The sequence below is a fragment of the Rosa chinensis genome, chromosome 5, assembly GCF_002994745.2.
Source record: "Rosa chinensis cultivar Old Blush chromosome 5, RchiOBHm-V2, whole genome shotgun sequence".
NCBI lineage: Eukaryota > Viridiplantae > Streptophyta > Magnoliopsida > Rosales > Rosaceae > Rosa > Rosa chinensis.
In genome coordinates, this window is record NC_037092.1 from 14,325,426 (window position 1) to 14,344,051 (window position 18,626).

The window sequence follows — 18,626 nt, forward strand, 5'->3', positions numbered from 1 at the left end:
AACTTTCAAAACAGTATGGTGAACCCGTTCGTGATATGAACTTCGTGAGATTACTCACCTCGAACTCCTGCTGCGTCTTCAATACAGAACCGAACCAAACTATCACCAACAACTCGTTCAAATACTTCGTCAAGTACCTAATCACATACGGTTCCAACTTAGTAACGATTTATATTTGATTTAAGTTCGAAACCCCTGTTTTGAACTAAAATCCTCCAAAGTGGTGCCAATCGAGGCGAAACCACATCCGAGACCTCCCAAAGTCTCTGGAATACGCCCACGATCGATGTGACCAAACCACAAGTCGATCGAACGCTCGAATCCTCACGGATCGAATAAATTCACCGATATGAAACGGCAAAAATCATAACAAATCCATTCGAACTCCAAAATTTGCATATTATATATCGAAACGCTCGTATCGACGAGTAGAAGACATATAATACCAGAAACAGTCCCATACATGGCCGGAACACCGCCGGAACGCCACCACAGGCGGTGGCGCACCGCCGCCGGCCAAAACTCAAAATCTCACAAAACTCCCAACATCAAAAAGCTTCATCTAAGCATGCTTGTGAACTTTCATAACTGGATCGAAGTCAGAAAACAAGCCTAAGGGATCGAAAACTACCTCACAAGCCGTGAACAGTAATCCCAACTGAGTTGATCGAAGTTTCACGTGAATCGATCCAAACAACCACCAGGGATAGATCAGCGAGGCTGTTCTGAGCTCAACCAAGAAAACTCGGAGCCTTGCCGACGTCGGAGTAAGGATTTCCGGCCGGGTCCGATTTCTTCAATCTGTGCCGCCTTTAACTGCCACCGAGACGGAGAATCGTCGTAAGAGACCACCACAGAGACGACCGGAGCAAGGAGGCGAATCGTTCTGGGTTGGTTTCACCGGAAGAGATCGCCGGAGCTATGAGTTCCGACCGGGTCGGAATGCCGGGTTCGGGTCGGGTCAGTCGAAGATTTTCGTTTCTGAAGGCGCGGACGAGAGAGAAGAGAGAGAGAGTGTGGTTTCCGGAAAAGGAAAGTGGAAAATGAAATATTTTTCTGATTTTTCCTATATATACTAAAATGGAAACTTCTTTCCATAGCCATAACTTCCTCATACGAACTCCGATTTACGCGTTCTGCATGTCCACAAACTCGTATCGACGCGCTCTACAACTTTCGTGAAGGAAGTTTTCGGAGAATCTCAACGTATCAAAAGTCAACCTTGAAACCCCCCTAATTCCACACTTTACGAATAAATAATTCGTCCGAAACACTTCCGCTCCGTCCACGAGCCACGAAACCGTCTGATACCCATAATTTAAATTCCGGAAAATCCTCGGAAAATAAATACGAATTTCTGGGGCATCACAGAGTGGGCTGGAGGAGCGTGATTTTTGAAACTGATGGCCAAGTTAGTGGTGGATTACAATTAATGGGAGTCTGGAGGGTGATATAGTTATAGAGACTTTGGCAATCAAATCTTGGCGGATCAAATGGAGAACATGAGTTTTATTATTACCGACATAAGTCTAATTCAATAGCTCATATAGTTGTTGCTCTAGCATCTGGCTTGCTGCGAGCCTGCTGCCCTAGAAAGTGATATTTATGTCATTCTTAACGTATATTTCAAACTTTTTTGACCGAAAGACTACGAGAGAAAATATATATATATATATATATATATATATATATACAGATCCTATCCAGAGCGAGGCATCGCTTTGAAATTTCAGAGCGAGGCATCGCTTTGAAATTTCAGAGCGAGGTTAGGGTTTAGGGTCACTTTTCGGTCGCATATCCACATCTCAACCGTTCAGTTTCTAGGTACCAATGTATAGATCATCTCTGCAAAATTTCAGCCAAATTGATGGTCGTTAAGGCATTGATAACTGCCTTAAAGCTAGTACAGTTCAGGTTGGACAGATTCAATTCGTCCATTGGTTTAAGCGAGTTAGATACCTTAAACACCATCAATTTCGTCGAAATTTTGCAGAGATTATCTATACATTAGTACCTAGTACAGTTCAGGTTGGACAGATTCAATTCGTCCATTGGTTTAAGCGAGTTAGATACCTTAAACACCATCAATTTCGTCGAAATTTTGCAGAGATTATCTATACATTAGTACCTAGAAACTGAACGGTTGAGATGTGGATATGCGACCGAAAAGTGACCCTAAACCCTAACCTCGCTCTGAAATTTCAAAGCGATGTCTCGCTCTGGATAGGATCTGTATATATATATATATATATATATATATATATATATATATATATATTTGTAAGTGTAGTCCGACCAAAAAACAAAATCTGCTTTTTTTTTTTTTAATTAAGAGACAAAAAGTCTCTGATTTCATTCATCTCACGCCAGAATGGCTGTTACATATGCTTATGAACAAGATGTATTAATACTCATAGTGGTGCATAGAAATATGTCACTCATTGAACAATACTTACAGAAAAATAATAGCTTGAATTCTTCTTTGTTACTACTCCAGAAGATTCACCAGAAGCACAAAAAAGTGCTTAACTTCCTAAAAAACTTTGAGAATTATTGAAAGTAGGCTAAACTACTAACATACTGAAAAATAGGGAATTGGAAAGCAGAGAAAAACTAAGAGCATCTCCAACAGTAATACTTATATTCATAGCTAAAAATAGCTAAAAGTGAAATATAACTAGTTAGCTATTGAGTTATGCTCCAGCAGAATATCTAAATTCCAAGTTAAATTTAGGTTTTAGTTAAATTTTCTCTCATTCTAGCTAAATATAGCTAGAAAATTTAGCAAAAGCTAAATTTAACTTTTGTTTAGGTATTCTGCTGGAGTATAATTTTAATCTAAAATTAGCTAAATATTAAATTTATTTTGAAATAAATATTCTATTAGAGATGGCCTGAGCTAATTAAAAAGATAGCAGCCCAATCGTCCAAATAAACATTTCAGCCCAAAGTCTAGACTAAACCCAGCCTAACAGCTGCCTCTCTAATGCACGCCGCAACCGCCACCCTCTCCGGCGCCACAGAACAACGGCCACCCCCTCAACGCCACCACTAGAACTGCCAACACCTTGACACGACCAGAAAACCGTCCGGACGAGGCCATTGAGCCGCCGCCGCCGCCACCTGAAACAAATCACCGCCCACGACCGCATCCATCAGCAAAACCGCATTCGGCGACACCATCCACGTCCATCCTCTAAGCCAGAACTATCTCAAAACCAAGAAGCAAGTCCTAAATCCATCACTCGTTTGGCAGCGACACCATGACGTCAGCATGACCAAGGTCGATCTGCAGGGACGGAGCTACTCAAGGGCCTGCAGGGGCCATGGCACCCCTTAACTTTTTGACTTCATATGTAATTGTTGCTTGTAATCTAGTTGACTTGAGTTTCTACACATACAATTATTAATATTGGCACCCCCCAGTTCTCCACGTGATTGGCTTCACATGAAAAAGTAATTGGTCTCACCTATTTTTTGATTGGTTAGTTTGGAATAATAGTAAATAATAATAAAATAATTTAATTTAGAAGCAGAAGCATGGCTAGAAGTTAGTTGGAGCACGCCTGTTGCACCTTGGTATTTGGAGAACGCCTCCCTAGAGCACGCCTTGTTTAATCTAATCATTTTAATATTTTTTAAATATTTTTTTAATATTTTTTTTATCCATCTTACATTGGCCCCCCTCATTTGTGATCTCTGGCTCCGTCCCTGTCGATCTGAGCTAGCGTCGGGCCGCCACCGGAAGAGAGTTCGATACAAATGTGAGAGGGAATTTTTTAGAGTAATTTCTGTTTTTTTTTTTTTAAAGAAAATAATTGCATTAATGCCTCGTACCAATGCAATGCACGTATGTATGAAATGCCTTTCATCACCCACTTCTTTACTTTTTTATTTTTTTATATATGTTTAAATTTTTCAAAAATAATTATTTATGATTTAATCATGAATAATTTTTATTTAGATTGATGGCTATTCTCGGTGATCCATGTTTTGGTGAAACATGAGAACATAATAGATACATACATTACATACATTAGTTAGGGCATATTTTGTAGGGGTCCAGCAGAAGAATATGTAAAGGCAATAGTTGTACCTTTAATTAAGAAATGAAGGGAACATATCATCATAATATAATAACAAGTTGAAAAACACATCCAAATCGACTACACCTAGACTTTATAGATTTTTTAACAATCCTATTGAATACTCCTAGATTTCTAAATTTCAATTGAAACTTTAAAACATCATAACAAGCCAAATACAATAATTCCCCCTAATATCAAGTGTTAGGTATGTATCTTAGGTCCAATTCAGTTTAACTTAAATTATTTAAAAAATTACTTAATAAATAAGTTAAGCAACAACAGATGTTTGATAAAAAATTTATAAGTATCTGTTGAAAAATTACACTATTAAGTTGTTGCTTATAGAAATTAATTAAAAAAAAAAAAGTTTTCATAAGCTAAACTAAAAGTCAAACTAGAACTTGGTGTTTTAGAGTATGAAAACTAAATCGAACGACACCGTATCATGTTTGCAAGTCAAGATCAATAGAGGATATTTTTTCCGAAGGAAATATTTTGTGTGGTGTGAACATGTCTCATGTTGAAAGAATTACAAGACCGTTAATTTGCAAGTAGTCTGAAGTTATTCCTCTTTTAAAAAGCCAAGGAACCTTTCATATCAAGTCCAGAGCAATAACTTGATACCCTAGACATTTCTGATTCCTTGTCTTTTTGTTATCCTGGCTATATAACAAGACTCGGTAGGGCATGAGCTTTATATTCAAAATCGTGCAAAAGAAGGATATAATTTAACAGACAGAGGAAGAAGATAACTGACTTTGGTTTGGATATGTCTATGACTAAACCTCATTTCCAAGCAGAGAAAGATGAAGATGCAGTCCAAAAGATTGTGAGCATGTTTTGTTTTTATAGCTCTTCTTTAATGGCTTTTTTGGTTTATATATATAGCTCGAATGCAAGATCAGAAATAGTAGCTTGATCCATTTTTACCAAATAACTTTTCTTTCTTTTATAAATCACGGCATTGGATCGAGTTATTGTAAAAGATTATGTAGCTAGATTAATGTTTTCTTGCCAGAAAGTTTGGTAATATAAGCTTTCAGTTATTTATGTTGCTACTTATGAATCCGGATCATACGCTTAGTCACTAATAACCAACATGAATGGTTTGGATTTATAGTTTGGCGAGATAAACATTCTGATGTGGCAAGACTTTATCACGAGATCTAGAGAACATTATTGTATATATGCTACAACAAAATAAATTTTGTTCTTGTTTCAGGGAGATGGCTACAATATCAAACCACGAGGACTTAACATTGTATGGGGCAATGATGAACGCTACTGGAAAATACCAGCCAAAGGGTAACGAGCACAATTATTTGTACTACATGTTCCTGCATGTTGAGTCACCTCGATTTCTTAACACCTCTATTATGATTAGTTAAATGAAACATTGTGATCTCCTCATGGTAGTTCTCACTAAATTTTGATTTGTGCCCCCAGGCCCCCTCAATCTTCTTTGAGTCTTTCGTTAAGGAGTGGGGACGTACATTATATATAATCATATTTTGCTATGATACTACATTACCACATGTATATGCAGGCCTGCAGGTGTCGATGTTGCTGCAGAGCTGGTGCAGGTTTCATGGCTGGAAGTAACAGGCTCAGTTGTTTTAACACCTGGGAAGACTTATAAACTGAACTTTGAGGTACAACTGCTATCAGAGGCATTTGGCTGGAAAGATATACAAGCTTTCTTGATGGCCAAGGTAGGGAAAAAGGGAAGATACACGTGGAAAAGGGTTCAAGTACAGCAGCAGGCTGGGACAGGAAACTTCTTTATTCCTAAGGAAGAAGATGAGCTCCGCATTGAAGTTCCACCTGGGAATACTGACAACACCCTTCAGTTCGGTCTGTATGAAGTGTGGAGTGGGAAATGGAAAGGAGGCTTGAAGATCTATAATGCGAAAGTAACTGCGATTAATCCTTGAACTTGTCCTCAATCTGCAGTCTTTTCTATCACATGAATGTGTGCCCATTGATGTATTATAATTTGGGGTTTTATATAAGGAGCCATGATCTTCTGGTAAATTCACCTGGTGAATATAAACTTCTAAGTTTTTAGTCACTAGATGACCAGGAGAGAATATCTGTACCTTGGTGTATGTCTACTTAATAATCAGAGTGAGATTCTATAAGGTGATTTCTGATTAAATAAAATGTTCCTCATGTATAATGAGCCAATTGATCACCTATTCATGCCGCTTTCATATACTTTGCTTTCATAGAAAGAAACAAATCCAAGTTTGCTTCATATTGCAAAATGAAAAGTTCTATAGTACATACCCGGATGTCATATACATATTGACAAATGTGACAACAAATTTATTGTCTTTGTGGTAAAGTGAGTCATATTTTGTGTAATCCTAGTTCTACTAATGTTAATTATACCACCTACAACTTTGTTACAAGTTTTTGAACAAATTCATTGTCAATGTTATATATGTACGTGGTTTAATTATATGTAAATAGTATGAAACAAATGTGGTAAGTTTGCTATCAATATTGTAATTTGGATCATATAAATTGTAATTTTTGTTCAGATAGATGTAAAATGACTGTATGATAATCATCACATTACCAAAACTTGTGAAATACGAGGAAGAAAAAAATATAAATCAACCTAAAGCCCAACATTATGCATGGAGGTAAAACTTTATCAATGCTTCATAATCCATGCATCAAGATCGCACATTGAGTATCTGTTGAACAAGATAAATGCTACCCATTGTGTGGTTTCAATGCTTCATAATCCATGCATCAAGATCGCACATTAAGTATCTGTTGAACAAGATAAATGCTACCCATTGTGTGGTTGGCAAGATGAGTGATGACAAAAAGCAAAGTTAAAAGACATCTATTTGATAAAGTAATATAGGGTTTACATCCAAAATCAATTAATAATGAATGACGTGACCTAAATCCTTATAAGCTCATAGAGAATGTAACATTTTTCCAATGTGGGAGTTATATTTTTTCACATTCTCAACACTCTTTTCCCTTCATATAGGTCTTGCACAGCTGAAAAACGTTGAACTTCAATGCCACTACTGATGGTTTGGCAATTTATGAATGTCAAATTTAAATTTCAGACATGGGATTACCATATAGTATTTAACGTACAGTTGGGTTTAAGCCCATCAGGCTTTCTCTCTAATTAGAAACTCCAATCATCTTCACGTTCAAATCTACAGGATAGAATGTACGTCTAACAAAAAGAATGAAAGGTCTTCAAGAGTTGTGTGAAACAGGTAAGGAAGCTTTTTTGAGAATTTGGAATACAGTAAAAGCTTCATCGATGCATGGTTGTTTTCGGCCTTCAAAACTTTTCATTTATTCTGTAAAGTTATTCAACATTATCATGACCGGTTGCAAATAATTGCTTTTCAATTAGAAGGGAATAAGGAATATCACAGATGATCGATGCCTCCTTATCTTAGAGTGAAAGCTTTTCGGCAGAATGGAATAAAGGCTTCTCTGATAGTAGGAAGTACTTTCTTTTCTCATTCTGATGCTTTTCCTACGTGGTTGAAATTCCAATGTCCTGCATACTTCAGCTCGACATCACCATGAGAATAAACCGAAAACAAAGAACGGAAGAGGTTTACTGGGCATCTTATCTCTGTTCGGTTGCAAATTTCAACCCTCATCCTCGTCCAAACCAGAATTGCTTTACACACCTGGTGCTGGATATGAAGTTCATCATGCATGATGTGCACGCCAGGAAAATGACTAATGTAGCCCCGGCTTGCTATATATATGTGTACGAGCAGCATGGGAACAGAAAAGAAGCGTGTACGTAAGTTGAAGAGATGGGGACAGGGTGGTCACAAGATGAGGCCTCACAGTCACAGCAGCTGAGTCCTGCAGAAGCAAGTAACAAGGCAGTAGTGGAGAAAGTAACAGAAGCAGCGCCTAGTGGCTCTAAACCCATGGCAAAAGTGGAGAAATCAGCTAGTTTTCAGGCCAAATCTTCAGCCGATCACAACCAGGAGGCCAAAGTAGTGAAAGAAGTCAAGGGAACAGAGAAACCGACAGTTACACAAGTGAAGCAGCAGCAGCAAACGCTGCAGCAGCTCCCACATAATTACGAAGCTATTGTGAAAGATGCCGACACTCCAATCAACAAGTCACCGGAACATCTGTTTGTACATCTCTATGCTGGAATACTCTTAAACCAAAAGAGGAAGGCAAGCCCTTCATAACTCTGAAATTTTTCATATTTATGCTTTTATACTGTGAAATTACTGAATTTCAGCTCCTAATCGATATTTGTGACACTGTTAAATAAGTGCACCTCGAAAAAAAAAATTTGAAATCAAGCAAGAAGAACATGAACATCATCAATATCATTATTATTATTATTATTTTCCCTAGTATTAACATTCACTGTTATTATTACAGAAGTATTGGGTTGACAAGAAGTCCAACAACTGCTTCATGGTGTATCCAAGGGATCTCACAATCACTTGGGCTGAAGACAATCGTTACTGGCACTGGCCTTCCCTGGAAGAAACAAGGTACAATTAAACTCAAGTAAAAATATCAAGAAAAGTCACAAAAGGAAAAACAAATGTGATGTGTTGGTGACTAACTAATGTTAGGACTTTCAGTATAAGTTTTCTTCATATCAATTCCTAACTCTCTGTTTCCTTGGTCCTTGCAGTAATGTCTTCATCGATGCAGCTGAACTGTTAAATGTATGCTGGCTTGAAGTTCATGGAAAAATTGATTCCACAAAGCTGTCACCAGGAACTCTATATGAAGTAGTATTTATAGTGATGTTGAAAGCTGCAGCTTATGGATGGAAAGTTCCTGTCAATGTCAGACTCAGTCTCCCAGATGGTAACAAGCAAGAACGTAAAGCTGATCTGAATAAAATCCCTAGAGAACAATGGACAGAGATACCAGTAGGCGAGTTTAGAGCATCAACAGGATTACTTGGGAACATTGAATTTTCGTTGTATGAATATGAAGATGGGAAATGGAAGAGTGGACTTCTGATCAAGGGCGTTGCCGTTCGGCCTAAAAACTGAGAGGATACTTAAAACTTTGCTTATGACCGGAGAGAGAGAATGTTCTGAGTTTATCAGCAAAACTTTCTTAGTGGTTTGCATATCAATAAAATCTCAGAACTTGCAATTTTTGAAGTAAAAAAAAAAAAGGTTTTTATGGCCAATGAACCATGAAAGTCATTATTAATTAGGATCATTAATGAAGCTTAGCTCAGAGCTATAACAATTCAAAATTTTCTATTCACATAAATATACTTGAAAGGGTCAGAGGCGAACATTACATTAAACTATATATTCACTGCCACTAGTCGTCTAGTCATAGCAATATGTAGTGGAACATGTGCTGTATTATGTGCAATACTGCAATATATGCAACGTACGTCTGAATCTAATCAAGCTCCAAGTCACACAATTGGATCATTGGATGGGAAGGGAGATTCATGCTTAAATGATTACACAAAGAATTACTGGACAAGAGAGATCACCTTGATTTCTTATGCTTCCAGCAGTCTTGCCCAAAAAAAGTAAGTAATTCTCAGGAGCATCAAAGTTCTGTCCTGCAGTTTTCAGGCTTATACCACAATGATAAATTGATTTGTTTGCTCTTCAAATTCTCAGTTGCTGGAGCAATCCTCTCCAAAAGCTGCATTTCACAAAAATTGAGTACGTACAGTCAATTCCCAACACTACTGCTAAATTCAGTATAAATGTTCTTTTTACTTGAAAGTTGAAACTAAAGCACCACAAGCTCGAGAACTCTATGACAGACTTGCATTTCCACAATCTTTTTCTCTTGGATTATGGATATAACTGCAGCAGATAGGTTAACCTTGGCATGCAGCACTCCATTGGATACCAAAACAGATCTATCAAATACACAAAACTTTGCACCATCCATGCAGGTAACCACTCCTCCAGCTTCCTCAACTATCTGCTCAGACTTGCAATAACAAATTGTATTAATAATTGAGCAAAATAGAGACACTGCCAAGTTTTAAGATCACAGTCTAAAAAATAATAATAATAATAAAATAAAATAAAAATTAATCCAGGTATCGGGAGGGTATGTTTGTGTACAAATCAATTGTTTCGATCATAGGATGCAAATAGAAACTTCTCAAGACATACTCACCTCACCTAATATGGATTAAAAATTAAAATTATGCCACATGCCATAACAAATGCATTTTGAGAAAACAAAACATTATCAAAACACCAGAAGCCATTCCCATGGCTTGAGTCGATATTCCCAGTATGCTTCCACGATCCCAAGAGCTACATGGCACATGTCTACTGCAGCAGCACCGAGCATTCTGACACCCTAAAAATTAGAGCAATGGGAATAATCAGGAGAAAAGGAAAAAATATTAAATAAATAAATAACTAGGTAACTTCTTAAACGTGAAGAATGGGGGACAGAGAGGCAACGAGGAAAAAAGGTTACTCCTAAAGTCCTAAAATAGCTTAGGAGTGATATAAATGTCAATACCCTGCTGACGTCAGTGAACTCCTTGAATGGTTCTATGTTCGTGGCCCCTGGATCATCATGCTCATAATCAAACCCAGAATCAAGAAGAGATCGTTCCACCTGAAATATGGAAGAGGGTGAGCCTGAAACCAGAAAGGTCCACGTGAATCTTTTTAATGCTCCCCACCTATCAAAACTCAGATTATCACGCTTGGTTTAGGTGAAAATTCCGCTTTTAAAATCAAATAAAGCAGGGATAGTACATCTTAGACCAATTTTTCATACCAGCACTCGCAGAAAAGATGCGAGTATTCCAACACACTGGGCCTCCGACAAACTCTACCTGAACATAATTGCTTTTCAAATAGAAGGGAACAAGGAAATATCGCATATGATCGATGCCTCCTTATCTCGAGAGTGAAAGCCTTTAAGCAGAATCGAATAAAGGCTTCTCTGATAGCAGGAAGTGCTTTCTGTTCTCATTCTAATGCTTTTCCTACGTGGTTGAAATTCCAACGTCCTCATCCCACGGCATGCTTCAGCTCAACATCACCATGAGAATAAACCGAAAACAAAGAACAGAAGAGGTTTACAAGGCATCTTATCTTTGTTGTTTGTTCAGTTGCGATTCTGGTGATCTAACCAGAATATATTAAGTACTAGCAGCATGGGAACAGAAAAGAAGTGTACGTAACTTGGAAGAGATGGGGACAGGGTGGTCACAAGATGAAGCCTCACAGTCGCAGCAGCTGAGTCCTGGAGAACCATGTAACAAGGCAAGCCCTTCATAACTTTGAAAATTTTCATATTTATGCTTTTACACTGAAATTGTCTCGTTCTTACTGAATTTCAGCTCCTAATCGATTGTGTGCGACTGTTAAACAAGCGCACCTCAGAAAAGAAATTTGAAATCAACCAACAAAAACATGAACAACATCACTATCAATTATTATTCTTTTTTCGAGTATTAGCACTATTACTGTTATTATTACAGAAGTACTGGGTTGACAAGAAGTCCAACAACTGCTTCATGGTGTATCCAAGGGATCTCACAATCACTTGGGCTGACGACAAACGTTACTGGCACTGGCCTTCCCTGGAAGAAACAAGGTACAATTAAACATCAGTAAATATCAAGAAAAGTTACAAAAGGAAAAACAAATGTGATGTGTTGGTGACTAACTAATGTAAGGATTTTTAGTATAAGTTTTCTTCATATCAATTCCTAACTCTCAGTTTCCTTGCAGTAATGTCTTCATCGATGTCGCTGAACTGTTAAGGGTATGCTGGCTTGAAGTTCATGGAAAAATTGATTCCACAAAGCTGTCACCAGGAACCCTATATGAAGTAGTATTTATAGTGATGTTGAAAGCTGCAGCTTATGGATGGAAAGTTCCTGTCAATGTCAGCCTCACTCTCCCAGATGGTAACAAGCAAGAGCGTAAAGCTGATCTGAATAAAATCCCAAGAGAACAATGGACAGAGATACCAGTAGGCGAGTTTAGAGCATCACCAGGATTACTTGGGAACATTGAAATTTCAATGTATCAATATGATGATGGCGGGATATGGAAGAGCGGACTTTTGATCAAGGGCGTTGCCGTTCGGCCTAAAAGCTAAGAGAGTCTGCAACACTACGCTTATGAACGGAGAGAGAAGATGTTCTGAGTTTATCAGCAAAAGCTGCAAAACTTCTTAGTGGTATGGATATATAATGTGTTTCAATAAAATCTCAGAAATTGCAATTTCTCAAGTTAAAAAAAGGTTTTTATGGCAAATGAACCATGAAAGTCATTACTAGAATGATTAATGAAGTTTAGCTCAGAGCTAGAACAAGTCAGTTTTCTACTCACAAAAATATACACAAAAGGGTCAGAGGTGAACATTACACTATTCACTGCCACTAGTCATAGGAATATGTAGAAGAATATGTAGCGTAACATGTTGTGCTGTATTATGTGCAATTTATGCAGCGTACATCTGAATCTAATTAAACTCCAAGACATACAATTGGATGGGAAGGGGGATTCATTCTTTAAATGATTACACAAAGAATTACTGAACAAGAGAGATCACCTTTCTTATGCTTCCAGCAGTCTTGGCCAAAAAAAGTAGGTAATTCTCAAGAGCATCAAAGTTCTGTCCTGTAATTTTCAGGCTTATACCACAATGAGAAATTAATTTCTTTGCTCTTCAACTTCTCAGTTGCTGGTGCAATCCTCTCCAAAAGCTGCATTTCACGAAAATTGAGTACATACAATCATTTCCTAACACTGCTACTAAATTCAATATAAATTTTCTTATTACTTGAAAATTAAAACTAAAGCACCACTCGAGAACTCTATGACAGACTTGCATTTCCACAAGCCACACACCAGAATCCTTTTCTCCTGGATTCTGAATATAGATTGTGGATATAACTGCAGATAGGCTAACCTTGGCATGCAGCACTCCGTTGGATACCAAAACAGATCTATCAAATACACAAAATATTCCACCATCCATGCAGGTAACCACTCCTCCAGCTTCCTCAACTATCTGCTCAGAATTGCAATAAATTAATAACGGAACAACATAGAGACACTGCAAAGTTGTAAGATCACATAGTCTTAAAAAATAAAAAAAAATCCAGGTATTGGAAGGGTATGTTTGGCGCAAATCAATGGTTATGATCATAGGATGCAAAAGAGAAACTTCTCAAGGCATGCCTCACCTAATGTGGATTAAAACTATGCCACCCCAACAAATGCATTTTGAGAAAACAAACATTACCAAAACACCAGCAGCCATATCCCATGGCTTTAGTCGATATTCCCAGTATGCTTCTACGATCCCAAGAGCTACATGGCACATGTCTACTGCAGCAGCACCGAGCCTTCTGACACCCTAAAAATTAGAACAATGGGAATAATCAGGAGAAAAGGAAAAAAGGAAAAAAATATTAAATAAGTAAATAAATAGGTAACTTCATAAACGTGAAGAATGGGGAGAGGGGGACAGAAAGGCAACGAGGAAAGAGAGTTGCTCCTAAGGCTTCAAGTAAATAGCTTAGGAGTGATATAAATGTCAATACCCTGCTGACGTCAGTGAACTCTTTGAATAGTTCCATGTTCGTGGCCCATGGATCATCATGTTCATAACCAAACCCAGTAACAAGAAGAGATCGTTCCACCTGAAATATGGAAGAGGGTGAGCCTGAAAATAGAAAGGTTTCACCTTTACAAAGTAATGAAAGTATGCCTACATATTCAGCAAGTCCTGCTACATAATTGCATACGTCCAAAGATTAATTACTCCGACACTTTGAAGATCGATACTTATTCTCATACCAGAGGGCAGTGGCTACTTCCAGTTGGGACACTTCTTTACTAAGACACACCTATATTTTCTTCTCTTTCAAATTATCCAACAACACATTCTCATCAATTTAATACTGCAAATATTCTAGGAGGACAGATATTATCAGAATTTAGATACATCCATTGACCACAACATATATGATTTGTTTTAACTAACAATTCCAACTCTTATATTTATGAAACAATTACTTACCTTATCCGTTTGACTCACGTGAATCTTTTGGCCATTACAAAATGCTCCCCCACCTATCATAACACAGATTATCACTCTTAGTTTAGGTAAAAATTCCGCTTTTAAAATCAAATAAAGCAGGGATAGTACATCTTAGACCAATTTTTCATACCAGCACCAGCAGAAAAGATGCGAGTATTCCAACACATTGGGCCTCCGACAAACTCTACCTGAACATAACTTAAAAGACCGGAGTATTATTTTCCCATTACAGTATGTGAATATATGCAATCTGCAAATTACAAGCCAGAATACAATTTGGTATAGATCAGTACCACAGCAGCAGCAGCAGGTTTTCCTCGAAATAGAACTCCCACAGAAACTGCAAAGCTAGGGTAACCATGTGCAAAATTTGTTGTTCCATCTACAAAGATATCAAACGTTAGATAACACAAAACTAAGATACGGAAATTTCAGGTTCCTACTATAAAACCTATTTGGATTGCAGAGGGTCAAAGTTATCACTGACCACCCAAGAGATCTTTCCATACTTGGAGTCACTAGAAAGTCCATCTCTGAACTTCCATTTACAAATATAAAAATTTCTGAGGTAAGAATTTCAAAGTCTTGAACAATTTGGCAAGTGATTTAGTGCAGACCATGCTCCAACACATAAGAAAGCTAAGCTTATGCAGTCTTAAAGAAGCATTCCTATACCAGACAACCTGACACAATAAGGATTAGAATACTTCTACAAGCTACAGGACATGTCTCCCTGTTTTCACAGGATAAAATATATACCCTGAGAATAGTTCATGGTCATGAATATCAGAACAAATGGACAATTATCCACTTTAGTCATTCAACTGGGCTTTAGAACCGCCACAAGGAATACAAGCTTGTAAAAACCAATTATGCCAGTAAACTCGTACACCAAAAGCCAACATGTAAACAGATGTATATGTATAAATGTCAAAACATACTATATCAATCCCCATAAGAGTCTAATCATAATAAACAGAAACTCCGATAGTCACATCTTAAATGATACGAACCTAATGGATCAATGCACCACAGATAGTCAGAAGATGTATCTCCAATAATTCCACCCTCCTCTCCAAGAATAAGGTGATCTCCAAAGTTCTTTTTCACAACTTCTAAAATTGCTGCTTCGCTCTTTTTATCTGTGCTGCAAATAATTCGTATACAACATCAAAACTCTGTCTTGGGTGTTATACTTCTTGACTATGACAACCGAATCTTACTTCAAAATAAATATTCCACCTTTACATGCAAAAAAAGTATTATTAACAGCATCAAAACATACACCCCATTTGTGAAATAAAGCATGTTGATGAAACTCTTACTCAGTAACCAGGTCAGTAAGTCCCTTATAGGTAATTTTCCGAGGCTGATTAACAGCATCCATCACAACCTAAAACATAAACAGACAACATAAGCTACACATACGAGTTCAAAAAGTTCATGACTTAGAAATTAACATTTGGAGACTTTCATTGCCATACATGGTACACAACAAATTATCACAGTAAAAAGAAAAAGGCACTGTAGACCAGTAATCTGTACAGAAAGTCACATACACAAGATCAATTTTTTCTTTTTCAATTGGGTACCCTCAAGTTCAAATATTTGAATGGCATAGATTGGACAAGAATGGATGCAAATGTGATTTGGGTTCTTCTAAATTTACAGAATTCAAGTAATGCAGGCACATTGAGACTAGCACAAAACAAAGACAGAGAGAGCAAACCTCAGCACCAGTCTTAGCAGCCTTCTCAACCACTTCAATGAGCTGACTAGCTGGGATGGGCCCAACTGATTGGGCACCCACTTTCACATACTGCTTCTGATTTGGAATTTCAGATAGCACAGCTTTGGTGCAGAGAGTTCTTGTTGGTTTGGAAAATGAAAGTCCAAATCTTTGAGACCCATGTTGCAATTGCTGCCTTGAGTTGAGGGAAATAGAGTGGCTTGGTAAACTAGGGGGTAAAATTGATCTGGGTTTTTGAGAAAATCTCAGAGCGAAGTTCGTAGAGAAGACCAGGGACCTGCCCATTTTGAAATGAAGGAAGGGAGATTAAGGTGTTGGTACTTCTTACTAGTTCTGTTTGATTATGAGGTCTTAGACTCTTAGCACTATGGCAGTGGATCCTGCCACGAATTTTGTTATGGTATCAGATGATGATGGGGGGAAGCATCTTTTTGTGTTCCACAAACTTTGGACAGTACTTGCATCTTTCCCATTTTTAACTTTTACCTTTTAATATTTTTACTTGCTGTAATTTTTTCTTTTCTTTTTTATATTTTTTGTTTTTGATGACTCTTCAAGTAGCGGCGCATTTGGGAACGAAGTGAAAATTCGAATATATAATCTATCGGTTGGGTACGTTAGGATGTTTGTAAAATTTGAAAACATGACTACTAATTTATAGTTGACACGATAAATAAGATTATCTATATTATTTGACAGAAATGACCTTAAAATATTTAAAAAAATTGAGAATTAATTCAATCACAAGAATAATTATAACATTTACAAAATATATTTTTTATTAAAAAAATTAATAAAAAAGTTTCTTTTCTCTCCCATTATCTTTTATCTGCAATAAATCGTTTTCTTTTTTATTTTCTTAAAAAAAAAAAATACTTGCATGTGTGGAGAAATACTAGTATCTATTATATTAAGCAAATTCTTACTTTCCATGGTTAAATTTTTGAAACTCCTATTATGTTTTTTATTAATTGAATTGTTTAGAAAATAAAAATTATATTAGAAGGCTAAAATAGTAAATAAATCAAATCAGTTATTTTCACAAGAAATGATAGGCAAAAGATAAGGAAAAAACAACCGCGTTTGAAACCGTTATGCTGCCTTCAATTTTTTTCTTTTTTATTTTGTTAAAATTTACCTTTTTCTGTCACATAAAATTTCATTTTTTCTTATTTAAAAAAAAATTAATAATCATATTTACAAATTCCTTTTTTCTACATACACATACCAATCTCTCACCATTTTTATTTCTTTTTATGGCTCTGACTCTCTCTTGGGAGGACTATCGTCTGCTCCTCTCTTTGGTGAGCGGCGGCGACAAAACCTTTCGCTTGCTTCTCTTTTCATATTGCAGCGACGATAAACCTATTCATCTGTCTCTCTCTTCAGGTGGAGGAGGCATTTTTGCTGATGTTGGTAGAGATGGAGTGTTGGTCGATCAGATCTGGCTTGGAGGAGTTCCAATTGGCAGTGATGGTGGATCTGCTCACGATCGGATGACTTGTGTTTGTGCTGGCTGTGGTAGCCCCGATCTGGGATTGGTTGATTTCCAAGTTGTGATGACTGGAGAGCCAAAATTTAGGGCGGTGATGCCGACGATTCGAGTGCGAGTCTTCTCGCATCAATCGTCGTCTATTGGCGAGGATCTCGTGGTCAACGGTGATGGCATGACTCTCTGGTTATCGTCGACAGAGGTTGGGCAATTGTTTCTGCCTGTGATGTCAGCAAAGCTCAGTGCTTGATGCAGGGCTTGCTGGAGCGTTTCTTTGCCTCCGGTGTGGCAACGGTGGCTTGGGGGGCGGTGGTATGTGCTGGTGTGCTGGTGGCAACAACGACAGTAAGGGCGGTGGCAATCAGAGGACGTGGCGTGGAAGATGGTCACTGGGCTTCTAGGGTTTGCTCTGGTGGCTCTTGGTGGGCCTGGGCTCAATGAAGTTTGGGCCTTGAGGACTGTTATTGGGTCTCTGGATTGGACTTTTTCTTATAGTCAGGCATTTTGGGTTCGACTTTGGATGTTGGGCTTTTTATGGGCTGGACATGGAACTGCTTGTGTCTCTTGCTAGACTGAGATTGTTTGAGGCTTATTACTTTGGGCGGCTCTAATGAATGAAGATGGAGTAGATGGTGACACATCATCCTCTACTCCAAATGTTGCTTGATTTTTGATCTTGGTCGCAAAGACCAGTAGCTCAGAGGGTCATTTTACTTTACTGTTTCGGAGTTTCTAGGTTTTTGTTTGAAATAATGATACGTGGACTTCCTAAAAGGTGGGTGTACTTGGGGTGTTTTAGGTTCTTGTTCTTGTTTTAGAATATGAGTCTCAGAGTACTCGGAGGAACGATTGTTTCTGTCGACCCCGTTGGGGTGTTTTGTTTTTGTACTACTTGTGGAATCAATATAATGGGCTGACCTCTTTTGATCAAAAAAAAAAAATCTCTCACCATTTTTTTGCAAAAATTAAATCCCTAAAATGCCCTAAGAAACTGAGAAACAAAACCAGGAAAAAATATATATATATATATATAGGTGGAGGGAGGTTGTGAACAGGTGGGGTCCGGAGTATAGGGTAGTATGAGAATCAAAGCTTTAACTTCTCCTCCACCCTTATTTTTCATCTGGCCAATTTTCTCTAAACCTTCACAAAGGTTTATCTTCCAAATGGTTGCAACTCTTCCTTAATTTGTTTTTCTTCATTTTCTATGCAACTAACTAAGCAATGAGCGGATGAC

General features: G+C 37.6%; 5 protein-coding genes across 8 annotated transcripts; 3 read left to right on the top strand and 2 right to left on the bottom strand.

Annotated features, from left to right (window-relative positions):
- Window positions 1–4,761: 4,761 nt before the first annotated feature.
- Window positions 4,762–6,286, top strand: LOC112165667 (protein PHLOEM PROTEIN 2-LIKE A9). The gene is made up of 3 exons (XM_024302270.2): window positions 4,762–4,917; window positions 5,311–5,393; window positions 5,635–6,286. Exons 1-3 carry the CDS (start codon window positions 4,858–4,860, stop codon window positions 6,020–6,022), a joined length of 531 nt encoding a protein of 176 aa, XP_024158038.1. The 5' UTR covers window positions 4,762–4,857; the 3' UTR covers window positions 6,023–6,286.
- Window positions 6,287–7,655: 1,369 nt separating this feature from the next.
- LOC112165097 (lectin) lies at window positions 7,656–9,243 on the top strand. The gene is made up of 3 exons (XM_024301507.2): window positions 7,656–8,281; window positions 8,496–8,611; window positions 8,758–9,243. The coding sequence occupies exons 1-3, from the start codon at window positions 7,904–7,906 to the stop codon at window positions 9,125–9,127; spliced, it is 864 nt and encodes a 287-aa protein (XP_024157275.1). The 5' UTR covers window positions 7,656–7,903; the 3' UTR covers window positions 9,128–9,243.
- LOC112165096 (phosphatase IMPL1, chloroplastic) lies at window positions 8,464–16,319 on the bottom strand. Of its 3 annotated transcripts, XM_040506327.1 has the most exons (14): window positions 15,877–16,319; window positions 15,473–15,540; window positions 15,161–15,294; window positions 14,441–14,529; window positions 14,278–14,335; window positions 14,127–14,179; window positions 13,648–13,746; window positions 13,347–13,460; window positions 13,011–13,112; window positions 12,651–12,804; window positions 10,596–11,670; window positions 9,849–10,427; window positions 9,592–9,749; window positions 8,464–8,597 (listed from the first exon to the last, which is right to left on the bottom strand). In XM_040506327.1, the coding sequence occupies exons 1-10, from the start codon at window positions 16,180–16,182 to the stop codon at window positions 12,706–12,708; spliced, it is 1,122 nt and encodes a 373-aa protein (XP_040362261.1). In that variant the 5' UTR covers window positions 16,183–16,319; the 3' UTR covers window positions 8,464–8,597; window positions 9,592–9,749; window positions 9,849–10,427; window positions 10,596–11,670; window positions 12,651–12,705. The 3 variants fall into 3 exon arrangements, with proteins under 3 accessions (XP_040362261.1, XP_024157274.1, XP_024157273.1); XM_024301506.2 differs by having other exon boundaries at window positions 9,592–10,427; window positions 10,596–11,665; XM_024301505.2 differs by having other exon boundaries at window positions 9,592–10,427.
- On the bottom strand, window positions 9,651–10,965 carry LOC112203216 (phosphatase IMPL1, chloroplastic). Its single transcript, XM_024344211.1, has 5 exons — window positions 10,860–10,965; window positions 10,596–10,717; window positions 10,323–10,427; window positions 9,876–10,046; window positions 9,651–9,749 (listed from the first exon to the last, which is right to left on the bottom strand). Exons 1-5 carry the CDS (start codon window positions 10,963–10,965, stop codon window positions 9,651–9,653), a joined length of 603 nt encoding a protein of 200 aa, XP_024199979.1.
- Window positions 11,217–12,321, top strand: LOC112165099 (protein PHLOEM PROTEIN 2-LIKE A1-like). Of its 2 annotated transcripts, none has more exons than XM_024301508.2 (3): window positions 11,217–11,350; window positions 11,428–11,684; window positions 11,822–12,321. In XM_024301508.2, exons 1-3 carry the CDS (start codon window positions 11,279–11,281, stop codon window positions 12,192–12,194), a joined length of 702 nt encoding a protein of 233 aa, XP_024157276.1. In that variant the 5' UTR covers window positions 11,217–11,278; the 3' UTR covers window positions 12,195–12,321. The 2 variants fall into 2 exon arrangements, with proteins under 2 accessions (XP_024157276.1, XP_024157277.1); XM_024301509.2 differs by having other exon boundaries at window positions 11,569–11,684.
- Window positions 16,320–18,626: the final 2,307 nt, after the last annotated feature.

What these genes read in the sequence shown, in the direction of transcription:
- LOC112165667 (XM_024302270.2), top strand. Translation starts at nt 4,858, where the DNA reads ATGTCTATGACTAAACCTCATTTCCAAGCAGAGAAAGATGAAGATGCA. An exon ending in AAGATGCAGTCCAAAAGATT is followed by an intron (nt 4,918 to 5,310) that starts GTGAGCATGTTT and finishes TTCTTGTTTCAG; the next exon opens with GGAGATGGCTACAATATCAA. An exon ending in TGGAAAATACCAGCCAAAGG is followed by an intron (nt 5,394 to 5,634) that starts GTAACGAGCACA and finishes ATGTATATGCAG; the next exon opens with GCCTGCAGGTGTCGATGTTG.
- LOC112165097 (XM_024301507.2), top strand. Translation starts at nt 7,904, where the DNA reads ATGGGGACAGGGTGGTCACAAGATGAGGCCTCACAGTCACAGCAGCTG. An exon ending in TCTTAAACCAAAAGAGGAAG is followed by an intron (nt 8,282 to 8,495) that starts GCAAGCCCTTCA and finishes TTATTATTACAG; the next exon opens with AAGTATTGGGTTGACAAGAA. An exon ending in CCTTCCCTGGAAGAAACAAG is followed by an intron (nt 8,612 to 8,757) that starts GTACAATTAAAC and finishes TGGTCCTTGCAG; the next exon opens with TAATGTCTTCATCGATGCAG.
- LOC112203216 (XM_024344211.1), bottom strand. Translation starts at nt 10,965, where the DNA reads ATGCGATATTTCCTTGTTCCCTTCTATTTGAAAAGCAATTATGTTCAG. An exon ending in CATCTTTTCTGCGAGTGCTG is followed by an intron (nt 10,718 to 10,859) that starts GTATGAAAAATT and finishes TTCTGGTTTCAG; the next exon opens with GCTCACCCTCTTCCATATTT. An exon ending in AAAAGATTGTGGAAATGCAA is followed by an intron (nt 9,750 to 9,875) that starts GTCTGTCATAGA and finishes TGTGAAATGCAG; the next exon opens with CTTTTGGAGAGGATTGCTCC.
- LOC112165099 (XM_024301508.2), top strand. Translation starts at nt 11,279, where the DNA reads ATGGGGACAGGGTGGTCACAAGATGAAGCCTCACAGTCGCAGCAGCTG. An exon ending in CTGGAGAACCATGTAACAAG is followed by an intron (nt 11,351 to 11,427) that starts GCAAGCCCTTCA and finishes ACTGAATTTCAG; the next exon opens with CTCCTAATCGATTGTGTGCG. An exon ending in CCTTCCCTGGAAGAAACAAG is followed by an intron (nt 11,685 to 11,821) that starts GTACAATTAAAC and finishes GTTTCCTTGCAG; the next exon opens with TAATGTCTTCATCGATGTCG.
- LOC112165096 (XM_024301506.2), bottom strand. Translation starts at nt 16,182, where the DNA reads ATGGGCAGGTCCCTGGTCTTCTCTACGAACTTCGCTCTGAGATTTTCT. An exon ending in CTTACTGACCTGGTTACTGA is followed by an intron (nt 15,295 to 15,472) that starts GTAAGAGTTTCA and finishes AATTATTTGCAG; the next exon opens with CACAGATAAAAAGAGCGAAG. An exon ending in GTGGTGCATTGATCCATTAG is followed by an intron (nt 14,530 to 15,160) that starts GTTCGTATCATT and finishes ATATCTTTGTAG; the next exon opens with ATGGAACAACAAATTTTGCA.